The sequence below is a fragment of the Podarcis gaigeae genome (genome assembly GCF_964106915.1).
Source record: "Podarcis gaigeae genome assembly, chromosome: 13".
Taxonomy (NCBI): Eukaryota; Metazoa; Chordata; class Lepidosauria; order Squamata; family Lacertidae; genus Podarcis; species Podarcis gaigeae.
Window position 1 is genome coordinate 20,608,789 of NC_139689.1, and position 25,172 is coordinate 20,633,960.

The 25,172-nt window shown below is 46.3% G+C and overlaps 1 protein-coding gene across 1 annotated transcript; it reads right to left on the minus strand.

Moving 5' to 3' along the window:
* Nucleotides 1–441: 441 nt before the first annotated feature.
* On the minus strand, nucleotides 442–5,918 carry FGF21 (fibroblast growth factor 21). The gene is made up of 3 exons (XM_083708013.1): nucleotides 5,283–5,918; nucleotides 4,129–4,232; nucleotides 442–2,879 (listed from the first exon to the last, which is right to left on the minus strand). The coding sequence occupies exons 1-3, from the start codon at nucleotides 5,512–5,514 to the stop codon at nucleotides 2,580–2,582; spliced, it is 636 nt and encodes a 211-aa protein (XP_083564139.1). The 5' UTR covers nucleotides 5,515–5,918; the 3' UTR covers nucleotides 442–2,579.
* Nucleotides 5,919–25,172: the final 19,254 nt, after the last annotated feature.

Genomic DNA, 25,172 nt, shown 5'->3' on the forward strand with positions numbered 1-25,172 from the left:
ATCAAATCGGCTGCGTTGCCTGGGGACTCGCCTTTGCTCAGCGCTTTCCAGCGGAGTGGTGATGGTGGTTTTCCTTGAGGCTTGAGGCTTTGTTTGGCTGCTGGCTGGGCTTTGGCTCGGAGGGGCTCAGAAGTTGAACATACCTGTGCCCAGAAAATCCCTATTTTGGCTGCTGATCCCTTATTTTCGAGGCTGCTGGTCCCTTATTTTCAGATCTGTAAGTTGACAGCTATGGATGAAATGGGTTCCCCCACCATAATGGAACAATGCCACTCCTCCCATTCAGAATCAGTGGCTGATGGCAGCTCTCAATGCTTACTGAAAGCTCAGGCTGGTATTCTAGCCTTACAACTCTCTGCCTTACTTCTTCATGGGCCACAGAGACTTATTCTTGCTCCACTGAACTGCCTCTCCATTTGCTTCTCATTCCAAAGCACGCTAAACGGTCTGGGCCTGGTTAGTAATTTACCTGCTCCCACCATACCCTCCAACATTTCTCCGGTGAAAATAGGGATGTCCTATTCAATATTATATTTATTTTATTATTATGTATACGTACCCTCCCCATCTGACTGAGTTGCCCCCAGCCACTCTGGGCAGCTTCCAACATATGTAAAAACATATTAAACATTTAAAAAAACCTTCCCTACACAGGGCTGCCTTTGGATATCTTCTAAAGGTTGTACAGTGGTACCTCGGGTTACATACGCTTCAGGTTACATACGTTTCAGGTTACAGACTCCGCTAACCCAGAAATATTACCTCAGGTTAAGAACTTTGCTTCAGGAGGAGAACAGAAATTGTGCTCCGGCAGCAGCGGGAAGCCCCATTAGCTAAAGTGGTGCTTCAGGTTAAGAACAGCTTCAGGTTAAGAACAGACCTCTGGAATGAATTAAGTACTTAACCCGAGGTACCACTGTATAGTTATCCTTGGCACAGTGGGGTCACATAACTCCATACCCACCAACATTTCGCTGATGAAAATAGGGACGTCCTAAGGAAAAGCACGGCATTCTGGGATCAAACCGGGAACAGGGATGACTTCTGTAAATCTGGGGCTGCCCCTGGAAAATAGGGACATTTGGAGAGTCTGGCTCCCACTATATGCACTTCCCTCTTCTTTTAAGATCAGATAATGGGGCTCTTCTCTGGGGTTCGCCTGCTGCTGAATAAGGATTCATGAGTGTTTTGTGACACGGCCTGCTTTGTGGTGGCACCACAGCTATGGAATAGCCTCCCCCCAAGAAGCCCACCAAGCGCCGGCCCTGTCTAGTTTTTATGGGAATTCTTAGATGGTTTGAGATCGTATATATTTACCACCAAATACTCATATTTTTTTTATTTTAAAAAATGGAATGCTTTATTCGTTCATAGCTCATCACACTTTGGTCACTGTTACAGTTCAGCATCAGGATGCAGGGAAACGGGTAACAAGGGAAGAAAATATCACAAACCATTGACATAATCAACGTCCCTTCGCAGTGCCGCAAAGGGCACGGGCACGGTTCTGCCGTGAAGCATTCTTGTTGGAAAAGTACAGCGAAGTGTCAACATTTCAAATGCAAATCGCGGTTAGAGAAGTTTGTTTAAATAAATAAATAAATAAATAATAGCTGGCGTTACCTGATCCTTTACCTAAACCACTCTACATTGAAATAAGCCTGTTTGGTGGTGCTGGCAAGAGGAAGGAACTGCCTATGCCTGTAAAGGAACATGAATGAGGAAGCCACTCTAAACCTATCTCTTTAATATCTGGCCAAGCTACCAGTAGCTCCTTACATTTCTGCTGGGGGAAACAGCCACACACTGCAGGTCCTTGATATTTGCACGGGAACCAGCAGCTCCAGAGAGAATGCAAGATAATGCTCCGAATCAAATGATTAGCTGCTGGCCCTGTCCTGATCTACATAGCTCCTGGTGGGCATTGACCTCATTTCTCCTCTGCTCTGCTCCTTTGTCCTCAAAAAGGACGCCGCAGAACAGAGTAAGCAACAAAGAGCTATAAGGCACAAGATTGTCCTGAGCATGTCTACACTACTGCCTTAAAAGTTAACGGTCATTCCTTCTCCAGAAAACGAAAATAAATATGCAAATAAGAATATATATATTTCTAAATAAATAACAATATATAAGTTACTTGCCAGCTGTCTCATTATGCCACTCTTCTCTGCTTCCCAACTCTTCCCAGCCTCCTTCAATAAATTAAGCTGACATTCAATAAATAAGTTACTTAAATAGATAATAAAAATAGAAATAACCCGCCCCCCAAAAGCTGGCAAGAATAACAACAGGTTGAAAGTGCAAGCAATCTTAGTCTGACGAAACAGGGATTTTGCCTCTGTTGTTGCTGGGTTTTCCTTATGTGCCTGCAGCGCATCGTTTGCGCATGAGTGGGATGCAACTTTGGGTTGCGGGAGTCCACAGTGTACTGCAAGGTCACTCTTTAGAGTCTGGGTGCCAAGCGCCATCTGCTAAGCTTTCCTTCTGCTCCGTTTCTCCCAAATGTCGAATTGTTCCGTCGTTGTAATTACACGGCAAGAAAACCCCAAGAAAGTTTCCAAGGAACCGGATGTCCCGGGTTATTTGAAGACGTAACTCGGGCTGATGATGCCAGGGTTGTGGCCCATCATGCTGAGGGGATCGGACGACTCAACGTTCAGTTCCTGTTCGTAGAAGTCGTAGTCCACGAACACGGGTTCGAGGGGGATCTTGTTGACTAAGGGCAAGAACTGGGAGAACGGAGGCAGCTGGTGACTCCGAGGCAGATTCCCCATCGAGCTGAGGCTGACGGGGATATTGTAGCTTTCAGAGTAGTAGAGGTTGTAGCCGTCGCGCAGAACCTTCTCGTGGAAGTTGCAGGCCTCCTCAGAATATGATAACTATTGGGGGAGGGAAAGACATGAGGTTTTATGCATTTGTAAAATTGTGCGAAATCTAACATCCACCATATCGGGGTGGGGAAAACTTTGGCCATCCAGATGTTGCTGAACTACAATTCCCATCATCCCTAGCTATGGATCAAGCTAGCTGGAGCTGATGGGAGTTGTTGTTCAGCCACAGTTTTCATCACCCAATCATTATGGAGGCATAGAATTGGAAGGTAGCCAGTTTTGCAACTGAAGTATCCTAGAAGAGGACTAGCCAGCCTTTGCTTAAATGCCTGCAGTGAAGGATAGCCTGCAACTTTCTCTGGAGGAAGCCTGTTCCCCTGGTTAACAGGTTTTACTGTTTAGGGAATTTAGTGATGGGGAATAACTGCACCACAGAAATCGGATAAGTGTGAATTTCAAAGGGTAGCTGTGTTTTTCAGTTTTCATATTGTTCTGAAAAGTCTGAATTTGATAGTTTTACCTTTAAAATGTGAACTGAGTCAAATTTCTATCCCCTTTCCTAATTGTTTACGAATGATGGAAGTTGCCTCATCCTGTTTCTGCCCACTGGATTTTTTCCAGACACCCAGAAAATCAATCCTGATGTCCCTGGTTATTTGCAGATGGAGAGATCAAGAGAGTTCAGTCTTTCCTAGATGCATTGCAGCACACAAGCTAGCCACGCAATCTGCACCCAGCAACCGCAGGTTGATTCTACAGTGGCTGCATCCCAGCCCCAGACTGAGCTGATCATATGCCTTGCAGACCAGCCCTAGTCACTATGTCAGGATCTGCATGCGATCAAGGACAGGCGTGAAGCAGGGCAGGAATGGAATGGAATTTCACCACAACATGTTGACCTTCCAGCAAAAGGTTTTAGTTCCCTCCCTTTGCCAAAGGGTCTATTTTAAATGGCCACACATCATAGAATCATAGAACGGCAGAGTTGGAAGAGACCACAAGACTCATCTAGTCTAACCCCCTGGCAATGGGGGAATCTTTTGCCCAACGTGGGGCTCAACCCACAACCCTGAGTTTAAGAGTCTCATGATCTACTGTCCAAGCATAATCTCAGAATTTGGTTCAAGAATTTAATATATTTTATCATTTGTCAATAGACTTCAATTGTTTATATCCTGGTCATGCCGGAAAACATTTTGTGAACAAGTCTAGAGCAGGATTGTCCCACACGCAACCTCCTCTGAACTCACACTCTGAACTGCCTCTTCCCCAAACACATGCAGGCATCTTAACTTACTGAGCCATAGAGGCGTCCATTGGGCTTCATACAGAGAAATCTTGAGGTCTTCATGGCCTGCATGCGAATGATTCCTGGCTTGACTGCTTTGATCTCCATCAAACCTGGGAGGGGGGGACCAAGCAGAGAACAGGTGGTGAAGAATGAGAACCCAGGAGTCCTGGACCTTTTATTCTGCCCATTCAGCCTATTCCAATCCACCAGTAACCCTGGCCTGCAATATCTGTATGGGGACCAGATTCAAAGTCAAAGAACATTCATATATTTTTTTAAATCTCTGATCCACTCTTTCCCCTATTCTTTCCCCTCTCAAATATTCATTGAGCCCACATACAAAGGAGAACAAGAGGCCCCTCCAAGTATGACCTGTTTATTGAGCGTTTGTCCTGATTCATTTGCACAAAACATAGTGTTAGATTCCATCTGGCCTTTATTGAGCATGTGCTTATAGGGTAGTTTTACAAGAATGAGCATTCATCCTGATTCACTTTATGGGGTGTTCACATGTCTTCCCATTAATCATTTGTTCATCCCGTGCTTTTCTGTCCGTTCCCCCATCACTTTCCTAACTGCATAAAGCCTGATCCTTCTTCTCAAGTGGATTTGTTGTGCCAGGACGAGAGAGCACTTTAACCGTGTGAACCTAAAATGCCAATATGTGCTTCAGTCCTTCCCACAAAACAGTGACAGTCTGGAGGCATCTAAAGTAGCATTCATTTGTTGTACAGAAGAGGGAAATTTCAGAAGGTGCCGCTCATCCCAGAAGAGTGCCAAACTCTGTATCTGCTGAATTACCCTCTTCCATAAAATTATTTGGCTTCTTGCACCCCATTCCATCCCCAGAATGTGAGGAGTCCTGCCCAGCCAGCCCCTTATAGACCTCCAACTACATTAACTGGAGTGAGAGATGCTATCTATCTCTCTATATCATCTGTCTGTCTATCTGTCTAATCCAGCCTTTCTCAACCTGTGGGTCCCCAGATTTTATGGAACTACAACTCCCACCACCCCTAGCTAGCAAGGCCAGAGCTCAGGGATGATGGGAGTTGTAGTCCAACAACATCTGGGGACCCACAGGTTGAGAACCGCTGGATCTATCATTTATCTGCCTCATGCCACTTGAAAGAACGTGAAGGGTTTTCCCAAATACTTACTGTATATGTTCTGGTATCTGGAGCCGCGCACTGCGCCATCTGGCATGATCTCCAGGTGGAGTTGTGTCTGGTCGTCCGCCGTGTACAGGTGGCGAAGCCGGACTTGCCCATCGAACTGTAAGAGGGGGCTGGAATTTGGTAGGGGAAAAGCAGGAGCCATGGGGAGCAGCAAGGCAGCCCAGAAAATCAGGCAGACGAGGAGATGGTGGAGGGCTACAGAAATGGCCAGCATGGCTGAAGAAGGCCCAGCCCAAGACAGGAGAATCAGGGTGCCAAAGACAGGGGCAGAAAGAAACTGAGAGCAAGATTCTAGTCCTCAGCCTTTAGCGGTTGCCCTAATTCTTTCTTGAAAGACCCCAAGAATCCTGGCTTCAACTTACTAGGACTCGCAACTGGGAAATGGTGTTGAGCCCAGGTGGTCCTGGGTCCAAAAGGGAATGCAGTCCTCTGAAAACTGTTCAATGGGGTTTGCTTATTTTAGAAAGGATGGAAGAAAAGCCCAAACCACCTCAAAATAAGGGAAAGAGGCGAACAACTCTCTCTTTTCTTGCTTCAGCTGTCTCACTCCAGGTTTGCTCCTGTCCAGCAGGAACAGAGGTGTATATATACCCCAGCAGAGGTAGATGCCCTTCCCCTTGGCGTTCACTCTGCCCTCATCCTCCTCCCTCCCCAATCCTGCCCGCTCCTGCTTCCCCACACTCTCTAGGTCTGCGTATGAGTCACGGGATGCCTATCACCGCTGCCACTAACGTGGGGTCACGAGGATGCCAAAGTCTAAATATTATCATTCCGCAGCTGCTTTCATGCCGCCGACAGGAAAGAGTGATGTAACTTTGGGGAATACAGGAGTTAGAGAAAGGCACGTTGTGCGGTGGGAAGGGGGAAAGCGATGGAAACGAGTGCGAAAACCTCAACTACCTGACAACCGTCCAGCAACGCAGCAGGGTTGGTCTGGCTGTGCATCTATTTGTCATTCTGAACACCCACACCTGAGACCACGACGTTCCCCACACACTGAGCTCCTGCACGAACCTGATGTTGGAAGTGCAACAGCGGGGATCATTCGGTGTTAATTCTATTAATCATAGAAATCAAAGAATGGTAGAGTTGGAAGGGATCCTGAGCATCATCTAGTCTAACCCCCTGCAATGCCGGAATATGCAGCTGTCCAATCCGGGAATCGAACCTGCAACCTTGGTGTTATCGGCGCCACGCTCTAACCAGCTGAGCCATCCCTCTATTGTTAAAATCAACTAGCCAAGAGTGGGAAGGTACTGCTTGGGGATCAGGCAGAGGAAAGGAGGAGCGTGGCATGGGAGAGAGAAGGAAAAAGTGTGTCGCAGGCCCACCCATTGCACATACCCCTTCTTGCCCCACCTTCAATCCAAGCCTGCACCTAGTTTCAGAAGGTGGGAATTATAGCTGTGGGTTAAACCACAGAGCCTAGGACTTGCCGATCAGAAGGTTGGTGGTTCAAATCCCCACAATGGGGTGAGCTCCCGTTGTTTAGTCCCTGCTCCCGCCCACCTAGCAGTTGGAAAGCATGTCAAAGTGCAAGTAGGTAAATAGGTACCGCTCCGGCGGGAAGGTAAACAGCGTTTCCATGCGCTGCTCTGGCTTGCCAGCAGCGGTTTAGTCATGCTGGCCACATGACCCGGAAGCTGTACACCGGCTCCCTTGGCCAATAAAGCAAGATGAGCACCGCAACCCCAGAGTCGGTCACGATTGGACCTAATGGTCAGGGGTCCCTTTACCTTTAACTTTATGGACATTGCCACATGCCACCAAAATCAACAAAATCTAGCCTCGTTCAGCATCAGATTTTGTTGTTGTTTAGTCATTTAGTCGTGTCTGACTTTTTGTGACCCCATGGACGAGAGCATGCCAGGCACTCCTGTCTTCCACTGCCTCCCGCAGTTTGGTCAAACTCATGCTGGTAGCTTTGAGAACACTGTCCAACCATCTCGTCCTCTGTCGTCCCCTTCTCCTCGTGTTCTCCATCTTTCCTAACATCAGGGTCTTTTCCAGGGAGTCTTCTCTTCTCAAGAGGTGGCCAAAGTATTGGAGCCTCAGCTTCACGATCTGTCCTTCCAGTGAGCACTCAGGGCTAATTTCCTTAAGAGTGGATGCATTTGATCTTCTTGCAGTCCATGGGACTCTCAAGAGTCTCCTCCAGCACCATAATTCAAAGCATCAATTCTTCAGCGATCAGCCTTCTTTATGGTCCAGCTCTCGCTTCCATACATCACTACTGGGAAAACCATAGCTTATACTATACTATACTATACTATACTATACTATACTATACTATACTATACTATACTATACTATACCATACCATACCATACCATACCATACTATACTATACTATACTATACTAATCAGGTAGGTCCCATCTTGAAGAGGCTTCAGAGGCATACCTAGGCTCATTTGCACCCGTGGCAAGGGTCCTGTGTCCACTGGCTGCCCAAAATAGTGGAGGAGGAGCCCAGGGGGTGCGCAGACAGAGGGGTGAGCTCCTAGCCACTCCAAGCCAGAGTGAAGGGGCACAATTTTGCACACCCACATCCTGGGCCGGGGCCCTTGGCGGAGGCCAGCTTAGCCAACCCCTGGGTACGTCCTTGAGAGGCTTTTCCTCTCATGGGAGAGTGCCTCTTCGCAGACAGTGCCTTCCGTTTCCTATTTATACAAATGCCAAAAATAAATCTTTAAACTTAAATAAATCATTAACTTGAATCAGTTTTTACAACCCTCCCATTAAGTTGCCGCTATTCATGTCCTGTTGACTTTAGAACATCCATAAATACTGTATATATATGCATGTAACATTTCCTTGTATTCAAATCGCAGATTCACAAATGTCATCTTGCCTTTACATTAACGCTGTCATGTGTTATTGGCCTATTGTATGTCTAGAGCTGGGATCAAGGCCATATCCTGCACATCAAGATTTCTTTACTGGAAAGGGATGTCTGAAGGACTGTGGTATAAACGTTAGCAGTAATATAACTGTATTTGATGTTACCCACCCTGGGATCTTATGGGGAAAGGTAGATGAGATATCTTATGAGCAACACAAGGATTTTGGGAGGCGGTGATTTCTGTCACAAGCAACACTGTTTCCGTTCCGCTACAGTTTGGCTTCTGCTGAAACCTATGTAACTCATCTCACTATCCCAAATTAAGGCAATAACAACAAAGCAGAAAAAAGTAATGTGATTGTTTATGAAACACTGAAGACCAAAAAATAATAATGGTGAGTACTGCTCATCATTGCTTGCATGGCTTCCGTTCCTGACCTCAAACACAAAGGCGAATTGTGGCAATTTCTGTTCCGGTTTCTGACAGAATTCTCTGACATGTCCAGAAATGGCAGGCCTGCCCTGCTGTTAGGTACAGCGAATCAGCCGCCTTAAGCGGCAGAAGCTGTGGCTGTGTTTGGGGCAGTCTGCCTGGCTGTTGCTTCTCAATTCCCTACTCCAGTCCTGTTGGAAGACACAGCTCTGTGTGCCATCACTGGTGCTGAAACCAGTAAGATTCAGCTGCCAGCCTGGATAACGTCTGTAGAGGAAATGGGAGCAGAGCTATCATGCCCTTTGCTTCAGGCTTGGGCTGGTCCTATTTGGCCAAGAAAGGTCCCCTCCTTTCTATCACCCGTTCATGATGCTTCGCGCTCATGATGCTATCAGGGCAGTCACATGCGATTCTGCTTTTAATACTGTTTGTGCCTGCAGACATCTTGGGTTGGCCACGCTGCTTCATTCCCAGTCACTGCGAGTCCTGTAACTTCCCGTTGAATCCTGACATCTCTTCATAGCATAAGTAGTTTGTTTTGCCCCAGTTTTGTTGGGCTATAGCTCCTCCGGACAGCAACAACTTGTCAGCGTTTGGGAAGCACTGCAGAACAAACGGAAGATCAGATTCACCACCAAGGCACTATTATTGCATCATGGATACGTTGAAGGAATGCAGCTGCAATAAAATGCCAGTCTGGAGCGGGCTGTTGATTTCCCCACTAAGAAAAAAAAAGCAGAGGAAGCTGGACTTTGGAGGAAGCTGGCCACCTGTGAAATTGTACCTAAGCGCTGAGATCAGGAGGAGAGTTCCCAGCAACAGGGACGTGCTATTTACATGATGCTCTGGTGAGCTTTCATAAAGCAGCCCCCGCATACCCGGATGAGGTTCACCTGCTTCTTCTGACTATGACACACACACACACACACACACACACACTTTCCCTGTTTGGGAAATTACAAACTTTCCTGTTGTAATTTTGGAATTTCTTTTTGGAGGAAGGGGAGGTTGGGCTGGGGGTTGAAGGCTGACCTACTCAGCCACTTCCGCAGCTCACAAACATTTCTCAGCTGAAGGCCATAAAATATTTGCGTTTCTGGCAAAGATGATGGGAGCCAGGACTCCTGTATGGAAACCTGATGGCTCTTTTCCTCCCTTGACTTGTTTCATTCAAATTTCCTGACCTTCCCTCCATGCATGTTCAAAGTAGTGGGGATTTGTGGGTTAGGCAATGTTACATAGTGGTTAGAGTGCTGGACTAGGACCATAGCTTTTTTTCTGCGGGGATGGAGGGGTAAGCATATCCCTAAACATTTTGTGAATCTACGTTTGGCCTCATTGAGGGCCAAAACACAGGTGGCGCTGTGGATTAAACCACAGAGCCTAGGGCTTGCCGATCGGAAGGTTGGCGGTTTGAATCCCTGCGACAGGGTGAGCTCCCGTTGCTCGGTCCCTGCTCCTGCCAACCTAGCAGTTCGAAAGCACGTCAAGTAGATAAATAGGTGGGAAGGTAAACGGCGTTTCCTTGCGCTGCTCTGGTTCGCCAGAAGCGGCTTAGTCATGCTGGCCACATGACCTGGAAACTTGGCCAATAAAGCGAGGTGAACGCCGCAACCCCAGACTTGGTCACGACTAGACCTAGTGGTCAGGGTTCCCTTTACTTATTTAAATATGAGTAGGAAAATGAGAGTAACCCTAAACATTTTTTTAGAAAAAAAGCACTGACTAGGACTCAGGTGATTCGGGTTCAAATCTCTACTCAGCTATGAAAGATGTGCTCTCTGTCTAAAGTTCCCCGCAGGGTTGTTGTGAAGAATCATAGAATAGTAGAAATGGAAAGGACCATGGGGATCTTTTGCCCAATGTGGGTCTCAAAAACCCATGACTCTGAGATCAAGAGTCTCACGCTCTACTGACTGAGCTATCCCTCAGGTCATAAGAAGAGCCTGCTGAATATTAGTATATTAGGAGAAATTGGCACTAAAATGGCTTTAAAAACAAGTTGCAAACCTGTGTGGAGATGTGGAGAACCAGACATAAGACTGGGGAAAATCAGAAACTGAATTGACAGATTCACCCATCTCCCTACCCCATTTTGAGTAAACACACACAAGAGTCTGCTGTGTCATGGAATTCAGGGCTAGGTCTTGGCCAGCTCAGAAGCGAAGACTCAGTTCCCAGCTGTAAAATGGGAACAACTTTAACCACATGTAAAAGCCAGAACACCTGTCCTCCATGAGGAACAGAAGCCTACAGAAGCCTTCTCCAGCCTGCTGCCTCCTCCCAAATGTTTTGGACTACAACACCCATCATCCATGGCCACGGATGAGCTGTGGCTCATGGGAGTTGTAGTCCAACACATCTGGAGGGCCTATTGTGGGGAATGCTGACCTATAGGATAAAGAAGTTCAGAACAAGAGTCACAGACAGCCTCCCCCACGTGCAGGGGCTGCGCCACGTTTCCAAAAATCCCAGGTGTGGGTCCTCAGAGATGCTTAATGGAAAATCAACTATTTATTCTCCGCACAACAAACATAAATATCTGTCTAACCGAGTCTGTGCCTATTTTTAGTGTCTTTTAATCACGAGCATCGGAAATGTACAGTACACGTCAAATAAAGAAAGGTTATTTTTAGTTCAGATGTATTGCTCTACTTACAGCAAGCACCTTCCAAAAATATAGAAATTCCTTGGGTTGGAGGAGATTTCCTGGTGAATTCATCTGAGTTATATGAAGGCCAAATGTAATGGAAACTGAATTACAAGTGCCAGGACTGAATTTATAAGCATATTTCACATTTCCTAGGAATTAACTATGTTTAAGAGTAAACGATGAAGAGTTGCCCAAAGGTGTGAAATGAAAAGAGCTGTCTGTGCTGAATGCAGGACGCCAGGGGAAATTATCTATGGGGCATAAGAAGAGCTCCGCTGGATCAGGCCCATGGCCCAACTAGTCCAGCATCCTGTTCTCTCATGAGACAGCCAGGTGCCTAATTTCTCAATTTTAATTCTTCATTGTGCAGCATTAGCATACCAAAAAACAGCAACACACAAATCCAAGAGTCAAGTAAGAGGCACGGTTCCACTGAATGCCCCTTTTGGAGATTTTGGGAACAGTCCTATGTGCAAGAAGCTGGCATAAAGCAAACTGGAATAAAGGAAGCTGGAATAAAGTCACACCAGATCCAAATCCGGTCTAAACCTGGCAGAGTGAACACAACCCTTCAAAGCATACCCCTCAACCGTCCTGTTTTAAGTGGGAGTTCCTGGAATTACAGAAGCCTTCCCACCTTCTGATTGGATCCCAGAACATCCCATTTTGGGGTCCAGCACTCTGGCGTGAGTCAGCTGGTTCCTACAAGAGCTTGGGAGGAGCACCCCAATTTTGATCAGCAGGCTATTGGGGGGTATGTTAAAATAATGCTGTATTTCTGTTTCCCCCAGGTCATGTGACCAAGCTGAACAGGCCAACCAGAATTGCAGCTTTGTTCGGTGGATAGGTTCTCCTAACACCCAGGGTTCTTTGCGGTGGAGCCATGACTGTTGAAGTGGCACGATGCCCATCGCGCTTGACCCGCCCTTACCCAATGAAAAAGTCAACTCGGAACTTTGAACCCACAAGAATTTTCAAGAAATTCTGAAGTCCCCTGAGAATGAGTTGGGCAAATGGAAGCCTCTTTTGCAAAGGAAGGAAACTTGGGGAAGCAGAATGGAGGGCAGATTTCTGCTCATCTCTAATCTCACACAATACAGTCCTCTATTATTAAGTAATGTCCATTCCCATGGGCAAGATTCTTCTACAGCGCTTACTCAGAAGTAGGTGCCATACAGACGAAGTCCCCTACAACCTTTAATTAACTTTCCTAAATTCCATTATCAAGGTTTAAATTTAATTATATCACCCTCCAGCTTCTGCCTTTAATTGCTCCCTATTCAGTGCAGCAGGGGAATTACTGATACATTTCCCTTTAATTAGACGGTTCTTCTTTCCCATGTGGGAATGCATGTGCGTTAATTACTATTTCAGTCTCGTTCCATTTTCTTCTTTCTTTCTTTTAAAAAAACCTGCTGTTTTGGAAAGGAAAGGAAAAATTAACACAAACATAAATTACCGCACAATCCTAACTCTGACTACTTGCAATGTGGCTGCTTACTCCCAGGAAAACGGGGGTAAGATTGCAGCCTTAATAACAGGAAAGCTGTAGCCAGTGGCACTTCTCAAATGACCTGTTGATTATTTCTGATTGATTTGTAGGGAGGGTTAGATGGCGTTATGTTAAACCGGTGCATTTTCCAGTCACTTTCCTTATTGCAAAATGTCAGTCTGATCTTTGGGGGAAAGTAAGTTCATTGCACAACGGCTCCAAATCAAATATAATTCTGGAATCTGAATCTGCAGGTCTGTGATGGAACCCTGCCCCAAAATAGCAGCAGCCTGGAAGTGCCCCAGGAGGACAATGCAGAAAACACTGGTGTACAATAAGATAAGATGGCAACAACGTTGTTGAGGGTCCTGCAGTAATGTACTGAGCTGAATCCTAGAACAATAGGATCCTGAATGCAGCAGTCTGATTGGTCCGCAGGAGCCACCCAATCCAGCTCCAGGTGGAAGTGAATCAGCGACCTGATTGGCCTGCAGGAGCAGCCAATCAGGCTCCTGGATGAAGTGAATCAACAACCTGATTGGCCTACAGGAGCAGCCCAGAATTAGCCAATCATGCAGGGCCCATTGTGTAAATAATGTATATATAGCTAGACGTTTTGGGGAAAGATTCATTCATTGCTACTATGAGCTGAATAAAGAGCATGAAATTCACACTCGACTCCAAGCATATTTCAGACGCTAATCATGCCAATAGTTAAACCTCATGTTTCAAACAATCTCTAGCTTCCCCTCTTTGTCCTCAATTCCTGCCTGCAAAGAAGAAATAAGGAATGTATCCTGGTTCCAACTTTTGCTTCCATCATCCTAGAAGTTGCCTTGTACTCTAGCTCTGCACTGATTGGCAGCGATGCTCCAAGTTTTCAAGCTGGGCTCTCTCCCAGTCCTACCTGGAGATGCCCAGGATTGAACCAAGGACAGGTGCCATACCACTTTGCCCTGGTTTGTTAAAAAGCACCAGTGGCCATCTCCTTTGGTGTTGAATGTGCCGCAATCCAAGTGTCCCCTATCACTTGCTCACGGTGTTCTCCCCCTGGAGAAGGCCAAGAACCCTCTCTCAATGCTTCCCCTGAGGGTATGGGGTCAAACTCCCCACTCCCCACTTTAACTCAATGCACAGAATTTCTGATTCCACCTGAAAATATGGGAAATTGCCTTCCTCTTCCTGAACGCCATGAGAAACCCACGCCACTTAGCATATGCAAGTCAGGAACGCCTGAGAGACTTTGGCCTAAGCCAGATGTGCAGCCCATTGGGCTTCCCTTCCTCATCCCCCATCTCTAAATGGGGACCTTTGCAAGGGGGGGCTACAGCTGGGGGGGAACTGTGATCCTCTCCTGAAACTGGTGTGAGTGAAAGTCAGTTTCCAAGCCTGGTTGCTGGGATGTGCAGAATGAAAGCCTCTTTGTGTGCATATATGTGTAATTCGCTGTATAGCGCAGTCTCTAGAAAGTTAAATATCAGCTAGCATCTCCACCGATAACTGCTTCCTGTTCAGCATAGCTGTGGAATTACTTATACATTTCTACTACTTAGTCAGTTCCTTTTCCACACTTTGGGGGGTTTGAATTACTGTTTCCCTTGCATTCTTTTCTTTATTGTGAAATGGTGCTATTTCAGAATGAATTAAGGCAAGGAAACCAATAAAAAAGAGGGCAGTACAGAAAAACGTCAGAGGGCAATGAGCTGAAAATGATGTCACCGTCTCCTTATAAGGTAAATGGTTGGTGAAAAGTCATTTTCAGGCTACGGTGGGAGCAGCCTCAGTAGAACATGGTGCAATCCTGTACCCTCTTACCTGGGAGTAAACCCCATTGATTAAGTGGGCCTTAGCTCAGGTTCTTCTTAACCGCCAGACCATAGGTCTTCAACCAATGGGTTGGGACCCACAGGCCAAGCTGTTGCCACCATGTTGTTCCTCAGTTAGGGCTCACCAGTCTGGGCCAGGACACGCATACCCTCCGACATTTCTCCCATGAAAATAGGAGAAATGTTCCATTCCATAATGATAATTTTACTATTTATACCCTACACATCTTACTGGGTTGCCCCAGCCACTCTGGGCAGCTTCCAACACACAGTATATAAAAACATAATAAAACATTAAACATTTAAAAAAAAACCCTTCCCTATACAGGATTGCCTTCAGGTGGCTTGGGAGTCCATACCATCCAACATTTCTCATATGCCTCACTTTCCTATAGGTGCAAGGGGTGATGCTGTTCATTTTCCAGTCTGCTCCTTTTCCAGTTTGCTGGGGACTTGCATGCAGAAATGTCAGCTGTGGTGGGGCAAAGGGGGCCCAGAAAGTTAGGCAGGAGTCCGATGGCTGCAGGAGGTAAGGGTACCACACCATCCTCACCCCTCTCCCTGCAACTTGAAGCAGGGGTGGGCTGGGCAGGGAATTCCTTGATGGGCAGAGAGGGGAATCTGTGTTGTCACTTGGGAGTCCAAGGTGGGTCTTGGTCCTGGATCTGCTGAAGATCACTGCATTGGATCACGCTTCCTTTGGCTCACAAGGTGTTTCTGTTTTATTCACTGACGGTAGAGTAAGGGGTTGATCTCGTCTTCATGGCATCCTGATGACTTCAGCCGGTTGGGGGTCTCACGTCAAAGACTGTGGTATGTTTCCACTCAGGACAGTATCCAAACACTGCACTGACATTTAACCATCTATCCAAATTATAAACTTACCAGCCAGGCCAGGAAGACTGGCATTCTTGTGACATAGTTTGCGTTGCCATAATACTTAAACTATGTGAATATGCCACCTCTTTTAGGAATGTCTGGTCCGATTTGGAAAATTTATGGCTCAGGAGAATATCGAGGAATGGTGTCTGGGAGCATTCCTTCCTCTCTGATTTGAGACAGGAGCTGTCTGGATCTCAGAATACTAGGTTTCTACCTGTTGGGTGTCCTCCTTTTTTAAAAAATGCAGGGAGCATTCTAGGTAGTCTCTCCCACTTGCAATATGATCAAGACTAATCTTGTAGGACTATTGCATCAGCTGCTGTCAAAACACATGTCCACACACCCCATACATAACAACAGTGCCAGGAGGGCAGATGTGAGTGGCAGCAGAGTGGTTTGTGGATGGCACCAAACTGGGAGGGATAGCTAATGCTGCAGAAGGCAGATAGAAGAACTGGACCCAAACTAACCAAGTCAATTTCAAAAGGGACAAATGTCAGGTTCTACACTCCTGTATCAGCCTCAGACTTTAACCCCAAAGGCGCGCTCCCCCATTGTCTCCTGAGACAGATGGATGCCAACAACAATATTTAGCCAGGAACAACCAGCTGCACAAATATAAGATGGGAGATACCTGGCTTGCCTGCAGTAGATGTCTTAGTAGACCACAAGCTGAACATGAGTCAACAGTGTGATGCAGCAGCGAAAAAAAGCTAATGCTATTCTAGGCTGCATCAACAGAAGTATAGTGTCCCAATCAAATGAAGTAATAGTATCACTCTAATATGCCTTGATCAGACCACAACTGGAATACTGTGTCCAGTTCTGGGAGCCACAATTTAAGAAGGATATTGACAAGTTGGAAAGAGGAGGGCTACCAAGATGGGCAATGGTCTGGAAACCAAGCCCTATGAGGAACGGTTGAGGGAGCAGTGTATGTTTATACTGGGAAAGAGGAGACTGAGAGGAGATATGATAGCCATCTTCAAATATCTCAAGGGCTGTCACATGGAAGAGGGAACAAACTTGTTTTTTTCCTGCTCCAGAGTGTAGGACCCAAACCAATGGATTCAAGTTACAATAAAGGCAATTACAGATACACATCAGGAAGAACTTTCTGCTGGTAAGAGCTGTTTGACAGTGGAATGGTCTCCCTCAGGAGGAGGTGGCAGCTATAATGGTCCACGGTTCTGCAATTTATTCCACAATAAGCCTGTTAGTCCTTTAGGGCTCATCCAGACTTGTGCCTGTTCCCATGCCTCGAAAGCCCAGGTCCAAATGGTTTTTTGCCCTTGACCAGCCTTTCCCTTAGAAAGCCTGCTCTTTAGAGATAAATAGGAACAAACATCAATCCAGAGAAAACCTGATAGATGTTTGTTCCGATTCAGCAGTAAAGTTTGCATTTCCTTGGGGGAAAGCAGTGGGGCAAGGGCAAGCCTGGATGGACAGACGGACACATAGTCCCTTTAATTTCACTTAAGTAATGTCAGGCACGGCAAAGGAGTGGGGGGGGGCTATTAGGTTTGGGGAGAGGAGCGCTAAGCCTGGATTCCTGGGTTCATCTTTCCCCATTCTCTTCCACTGGCTGCACACAATGGATTTAAGGCACATAGTTTCCCCCAAAGAATCCTGGGAAATGTGTTTTGCCCCTAACAGAGCTGCAAGTCCAAGCACCCTCAACAAACTAGTTTCCTGTCCACCCCAGACAGAATAATTGCCACACACAGGAAGAACAAGGATATAGTTTGAGTTCCTCACTTGTAGTTTTATAAATCATTTAATGTGTCAACACAAACAGAAGTTATTAATATTGCAGTTGTTGTATAAGAGATTATTATTATGACCGGGATGTAATGGAAATTAATAAGATTTTGGAATGCAGAAATAAAGCAAATAATCAAGCCATCAATTCTAGCATGGGGGGGCACCTTATCTAAATTATATAATTCAGTATTTGAACTATTGGTATTAATAATTGTATTATAAATTGATATCGTTAGAATGAGGCTATTATTGGATTGTAATTGAAAACTAATTGTCAGGGGCTCAGGAGCAGAGGCACAGGGGAGAGAGGAAATGGAGAGCGAAGGGGAAGGATCGGAGGGCAGCGTAGGGAGTATGACAGTGGCCCGAGAGATTCCATGAGCCTCTCCAGCGAATCAGAAGATTCCCAGAAGGGGGCGCCAATGGCCAGGGCAAGGGGGGTCCCAGGGGGGACGCACCAGAAGCAAGGGGCCAGCGGGGACTCCCAAAGCAGCAGCGGGAGATCAGGGCCAGCTCCCCCACCAGAGCGTAGTGGGGGGGAAGAGTCCCATGTATCAGGGCCAGCGTCTCCTCCAGCAGGGAGAGAAGATGAGTCAGGGCTGACCACGCCTCTGTCGGAGAGTGAGGGAACGGAGGGGAGGTCAGGCCCAGCTAGCCCCCCCGAAGGGGGAAGCAGTGACAGGAGCAGTGTAACGGTCAGGAGGAAGGTTGCCGGCTGGGCGCGGGCGCCAAGTTCGAATGTACAGGCGCGCGGGACAGCAGAAAACCCGGATTGGGAACCAGGTCCTAAAGCCCGCCGGAGGCAGGGGGAAGACTCAGGGGACTCAGCGTCAGAAGAGTCCAGAAAGGGCAAGGAGCCAGCGGACAGGCGGACCCAGAGGAGGAAAGAGCAGAGGAAGAGGTGGAGCAGGGCTAGAGTCTTAAACTGGTGTCTGGGGGGAGGAGATTCAGACGGAGCTTCAGCGGTCTAGAGTTCAAGACGTAGAGCTGCGTGCCGCGGCTTTGAAATCGAAACTGAACTTCAATAAAGACTTTTGTATATAACAAGAACTGGCGTTGGTCCTTTGTGAGCTGGGACCTCGGGCAGCTCTGACACTAATAAAAATTATTATATATATAAAAAACTACAGTTTCCAAGAATCTGTCTTGTGCTTGAAATGTGCGGTATGTACACAGTCCTCTTTCCCAAGTGACAAGGTGCATCTCTCCACCATAATTCCTACTCTGCCTCTTTGCTAATTCCTTCCTTTCCCATGGAATAATCTCCTTCTGTTGCTTCAGCCTCTAGGCCCAGAGTTAACTTGAGGGAGGAAACGCCACCCCTGTCCAACAGCATCACACCCACCCACCCACCCAGCTGCTAAATATTTATGCCTAGAAGCCTGTGAGGGGTGAGACATCCACGCTGCGTTGCTGCACACAAAACACGTCCCAAAGCACTTCTGGTAAACGAATGCTGAAACCCTCAAGCCTCCTGACGCAGGGACTTCCGGGGAACATTTCTCCAAACAGAAGTCGTGTGTGAACCAGAGACATAAACAGAACCAGATGGCATTGGACAGGAAAGGAACATTTGATGTCGTTGGAAGTTAAAGGGAAAACCTGTCAATTTCAGATTCTCATTTTTTTCCACTCTTTTACATAAGTTCCGTTCTCCCCATTTTCACAAAAGTTTTGGGGCTAGTCCTCATGAAAATCCAGCACCGGTTTGGTGTGAATTTATCCTAATATACGTAACTTTGTACGCACTTTCCCCAAATACACAAATTTTGTAAGGCAATTGCCCCTAAGATAACACATTTGTGTATTGTATTTTAACTCATGTATGCCTCTTTATATACACTTTACCCTGTGATATGCATTCTTGTATACATTGCTTGAGATCAAGGTGAGAAGGTGAGGCCTTAAGGCAACAGTAGCAAACCGTTTACTCTCCAGATGTTGCTCAGCTGTATCTCCCACCAACAGGTGGCAAGTATCAGGCCCTCAGGATATTAAGAATAATGAACAGAGTGCTTCTGAGCATGTGCTAAGCGGCCCTTCCATAAATGTAATCACACTTATTTCTGTTTGGAATTAAGATGTGTGTGCATAGCTTCCAAAAGAGACTATCTCTCCCTTGTACTTTTCTCTGAGTATACGTCATTCTTAGTTTGTCTATCATTTTTGGCTTCAGTGCCTTTTAGACGCCCATTTCCCCTCACTGTAAAAGTGTGGCCATCGTGATACAGCAAATTCTTTGCCAGTGAGATCTTTGGGAGTGGGGGGGGGGGTTAGAAAGAGAATGTGTGTCAGAGGTCCTGGAGGCAGGATTGAACCCTCCAGGAAATGCCAGTGAGGTGTACTGTAAGCCAAAGAGCGATTGCATCAGGAATCCAAATTATATACAAAGCAAAGATGCCCCATTGGCAATGATATTTGCTTTGGCCTCGTGCCTCTGTCTAACAAACGAAGTCCCTGTGAATCTTCAAGCTGAGGGCCGTTTCTAGCTTGGACCAGTTTGGCAATGGTGAGCTCATGATAGGAACTCAGGGCAGAGTAACCAGCCAGTTTCTCATATTGCCCAACCAAACAGATGAAGTCTCTAGGCCCACGGATCCCAGAACAGAGGCTAGGTTTTCACAGCAATGACCTCCCTTGCTCAGCTCTCAGCCAACTAGGATGCTGTGGGACAACATGGCCAAGGCAAATATTTGCCTAGCTAGGATGCTTGGTTTGACAGAACTTTGGAGTTTTGTACAGCAAAAACTAGGGAGAGAAACATTAATCAACAATAGTGAGCGATGGGGACCACGTAGGGGCCAGAAAAATGGGACCCCCCTCTTCCCTCAGTGTCCTCCTAGGGGAGCCAGGAGTCAATCCACACAGGCCCTGCCCTGGATGTCTGATGCAGCACAGCACCCATTCTGTTGGCAAATGTTTGCACGAGGCAGCTGGGGTTCTGGGAGCCGCCATTTTTATTTCCCAGCATGCCCCACAAGTATTATTGCTCTGGAACACTGACAGCTTTCCCAATGGCCTGCTTTATGAAGCCGTTGTCCAAATCTATTTGCAGAGGGATTCGATTTGCTAGGCTTTTCACTCTGCTTTGTTTTCAAGGAGGTGTTAGGTGACGTTGTGTCAGAGGAGTTCCCTTATCGCGAAAGGCCAATGTTGGCAAAGACAAACTATAACGGTGCAACCTCCATTTGCTGGTGTGTGATTGAATCCAAAATAGTGACAGTCTGGAAGCAACCCAGAAGGAAGATGCAGGAAAAACTGGAGTGCCGTAAGATGGCAATGATGTTTGACAAGGACCCCATCTGCACTCTGCCTTTAAAACAGTAACATACCATTTTAAACAGTTATGGCTCTCCACCCCAAGGAATTCTGGGTACTGTAGTTTGAGAGTTGTTCGGAGCCCCTTATTCCCTTCACTGATCTACAAATCTCAGAGTGGTTTAACAGTCAAATCTTCTTCTCAGGAAACTCTGAAAAATAAATGGAAGTCTGGAAATGCCTGCCATGTAAAATTAAGATGGCAACACAGAGTGGGTGTGGGTGGGTGTCTGAGAACCACTGTTTTAATTTCTCACAATACCCCTGAACTAGTGTTGCTCAAAGTATTAACCACCAGCTCAGAATCTACTGTACTACTACACTCCAAAATCTTGCTAGTCTTCATAGAGGCAAGGATGATGCATATGTTTAGATCAGGGAAAGCTTCAGGAATAAGGACCTGTCACACACACATAAACCTTTCGAGGCAGTGCTTCCTGGACTGCACAGGCTACGGCCTTACAGCCTAAATTATCTTTGTCAGGTCAGCTGAGAGAGAAGGTCTGTGAAATGTCTTAACAGGAAATTCCTCGGGCATCTCTGTGTTGTGAAGGTTCAGGAACAGGCGTGCAATGATGTATTCCAATGAGGATACCAGTGTTTATGAATTCATGGGTGCTTGTTGTTCCAGGGCCAGATGAATTGCATCTAAGAGTATTAAAAGAACTGGCAGATGTGATTTCAGAACCACTGACAGTCATCTTTGAGAATTCCTGGAGAACAGGCGAAGTCCCAGCAGACTGGAGGAGGGCAAATGTTGTCCCTATTTTCAAAAAGGGGGAAAGAGAGGACCCAAATAATTACCACCCAGTCAGTCTGACATCAATACCAGGGAAGATTCAGGAGCAGATCATTAAGCAAACAGTCTGTGAGCACCTAGAAAGGAATGCTGTGATCACCAATAGTCAGCAAGTCATGTCAGACTAACCTGATCTTGTTTTTTGACAGAATTACAAGCCTGGTAGATGAAGGGAGCGCAGTTGATGTAGCCTACCTTGATTTCAGCAAGGCATTTGACAAGGTGCCCCATGATATTCTTGTAAAGAAGCTGGTAAAATGCGGTCTTGACTATGCTACCACTCAGTGGATTTGTAACTGGCTGACTGACCGAACCCAAAGGGTGCTCATCAATGGTTCCTCTTCATCCTGGAGAAGAGTGACTAGTGGGGTGCCACAGGGTTCTGTCGTGGGCCAGGTCTTATTCAACATCTTTATCAACGACTTGGATGATGGACTCAAGGGCATCCTGATCAAATTTGCAGATGACACCAAATTGGGAGGGGTGGCTAACACCCCAGAGGACAGGATCACACTTCAAAACGACCTTGACAGATTAGAGAACTGGGCCAAAACAAACAAGATGAATTTTAACAGGGAGAAATGTAAAGAATTGCACTTGGGCAAAAAAAATGAGAGGCACAAATACAAGATGGGTGACACCTGGCTTGAGAGCAGTACATGTGAAAAGGAAACTTGACATGAGCCAACAGTGTGACGCGGCAGCTAAAAAAGCCAATGCAATTCTGGGCTGCATCAATAGGAGTATAGCATCTAGATCAAGGGAAGTAATAGTGCCACTGTATTCTGCTCTGGTCAGACCTCACCTGGAGTACTGTGTCCAGTTCTGGGCACCACAGTTCAAGAAGGACACTGACAAACTGGAACGTGTCCAGAGGAGGGCAACCAAAATGGTCAAAGGCCTGGAAACGATGCCTTATGAGGAACGGCTAAGGGAGCTGGGCATCTTTAGCCTGGAGAAGAGGAAGTTAAGGGGTGATATGATAGCCATGTTCAAATATATAAAAGGATCTCACATAGAGGAGGGAGAAAGGTTGTTTTCTGCTGCTCCAGAGAAGCGGACACAGAGCAATGGATCCAAACTACAAGAAAGAAGATTCCACCTAAACATTAGGAAGAACTTCCTGACAGTAAGAGCTGTTCGACAGTGGAATTTGCTTCCAAGGAGTGTGGTGGAGTCTCCTTCTTTGAAGGTCTTTAAGCAGAGGCTTGACAACCATATGTCAGGAGTGCTCTGATGGTGTTTCCTGCTTGGCAGGGGGTTGGACTCGATGGCCCTTGTGGTCTCTTCCAACTCTAGGATTCTATGATTCTATGAAATACCCCCTGTTATGTATTAAGATTAGTGGCAGTTCTCACTCAGGGTCACCGGTATGTAAATGAAGGATTGAAAACTGTCGCTCCTGATTGGTTAGCTAGTTGTGAGTTGTTACTGTTTCAAGTTATTTAGTATTACAGTGGTACCTCGGGTTAAGTACTTAATTTGTTCCTGAGGTCCATTCTTAACCTGAAACTGTTCTTAACCTGAAGCACCACTTTAGCTAATGGGGCCTCCCACTGCCGCTGCACCACCAGAGCACGATTTCTGTTCTTATCCTGAAGCAAAGTTCTTAACCCGAGGTAATATTTTTGGTTTAGCGGAGTCTGTAACCTGAAGCGTATGTAACCTGAGGTACCACTGTATATAAAGCAGCCAGCTAGGTTGCAGTCAGTCTGATTCCAGGAGCAGTTCTAACTGCTGCAATAAAGAGCCGTGAATCCAACAGAGCTGTGTCCTTTGTCCATCTTTTCCACTGTAAAGTAGGTTATATTGTCCTGTGCTCCACTCCCATCCTTCTGGAGACTCCAGAGTTCCATGCTTTTCCTTCGCCAGCTGGGTTATTCGCTCCCCAAAATACTCCAAAGCCTGTGTTGCCTCCAGAAACATCAGTATTTTGTAGGAGGGAGGGATTCAATCACATAGCAATAATTTAGGTTTGTGCAGTTGAAGTGGTCTGGCATAACAAATCTAGTTTATTGGTTTGCTTGCTTTTAATGAAAAAGAGCACCTTTGGCCGTTAGGAAAGAGATGGGGGATGATGATGATTACCCTGTACATTGTCCATATGACTAGGTTGCCCCAGCCACATACTCCATATATTTTAAGCACACAGCTTTCCTCAAATAATCCTGGGAACTGTAGTTTGCTAAGGGTACCGGGAATTGTGGCTCTTTGAAGGGTAAATTACAGTTCCCAGGATTCGGGGGGGGAGGAGATATTCTTTAAGTATATAGTGTGTACACAGATATGCACTAGAAAGGATGGGATAAAGGGCTGGCAAAGGGGAGGATGCATAATAGCTGCTTAATACGGATTAATTCAGGATGAGAATGCTAATTGTTGGATAATCTCCCCCAAAACAAATCGGAATGGATTGTTGTTGTTTAGTCGTTTAGTCGTGTCCAACTCTTCGTGACCCCATGGACCAGAGAACGCCAGGCACCTCTGTCCTCCACTGCCTCCCGCAGTTTGGTCAAACTCATGCTGGTAACCTCGAAAACACTATCCAACCATCTTGTCCTCTGCCGTCCCCTTCTCCTTGTGCCCTCCATCTTTCCCAACATCAGGGTCTTCTCCAGGGAGTCTTCTCTTCTCATGAGGTGGCCAAAGTACTTGAGCCTCAGCTTCACAATCTGTCCTTCCAGTGAGCACTCAGGGCTGATTTCCTTAAGAATGGATGTGTTTGATCTTCTTGCAGTCCATGGGACTCTCAAGAGTCTCCTCCAGCACCATAATTCAAAAGCATCAATTCTTCGGCGATCAGCCTTCTTTATGGTCCAGCTCTCACTTCCATACATCACTACTGGGAAAACCATAGCTTTAACTATACGAACCTTTGTTGGCAAGGTGATGTCTCTACTTCTCAAGATGCTGTCTAGGCCTGTCATTGCCCTTCTCCCAAGAAGCAGGCGTCTTTTAATTTCGTGGCTGCTGTCACCATCTGCAGTGATCATTGAGCCCAAGAAAGTAAAATCTCTCACTACCTCCATTTCTTCCCCTTCTATTTGCCAGGAGGTGATGGGACCAGTGGCCATGATCTTCGTTTTTTTGATGTTGAGCTTCAGACCATATTTTGCACTCTCCTCTTTCACCCTCATTAAAAGGTTCTTTAATTCCTCCTCACTTTCTGCCATCAAGGTTGTGTCATCTGCATATCTGAGGTTGTTGATATTTCTTCCGGCAATCTTAATTCCGGCTAGGGATTCATCCAGCCCAGCCTTTCGCATGATGAATTCTGCATATAAGTTAAATAAGCAGGGAGACAAAATACAGCCTTGTCGTACTCCTTTCCCAATTTTGAACCAATCAGAATGGATGCTTGTTGCCTAATCTCCATGTAAGCTTCAGGCCAGCTAATCAAGATGAATGTCCCACTAAGTGGATTCTCAGGAAAGGCTCCTCAGCCATCCTGGGATGGGGCCTAATCCCCAACCTCCTTTCAGCTCACCAACCCCTCCTGCAAAGCACCTGGTCGCTCCATTTCTTCCACCCCCTGAAATCTCACTCATAAAAAAACAAACAAACCGAAGCCGACATTCGAGCAGAAGCGTTTATTTGGCCAATATGCATCTGCTTCCTTCCTCCTGGCAAACAGTTTCATAATCCAACCCTCGACCTTATGCAAACAGGAAGCGTGGGGCTTGCCTGGGCAAGTTTTAGTGTGAATTAGAGGATGCAATGATGGATCAAAAGACAGCAGGTGTGGTTTATCTGGTTGTTGTTTTTTACTGTGCTTATAACAAATAAATGTGTGGGTGGTGTACATTTGAGTGGGTCTGAAAATCCTCAGCACCACAGCCCTTGGCCTGTGTTTGCAAGTACG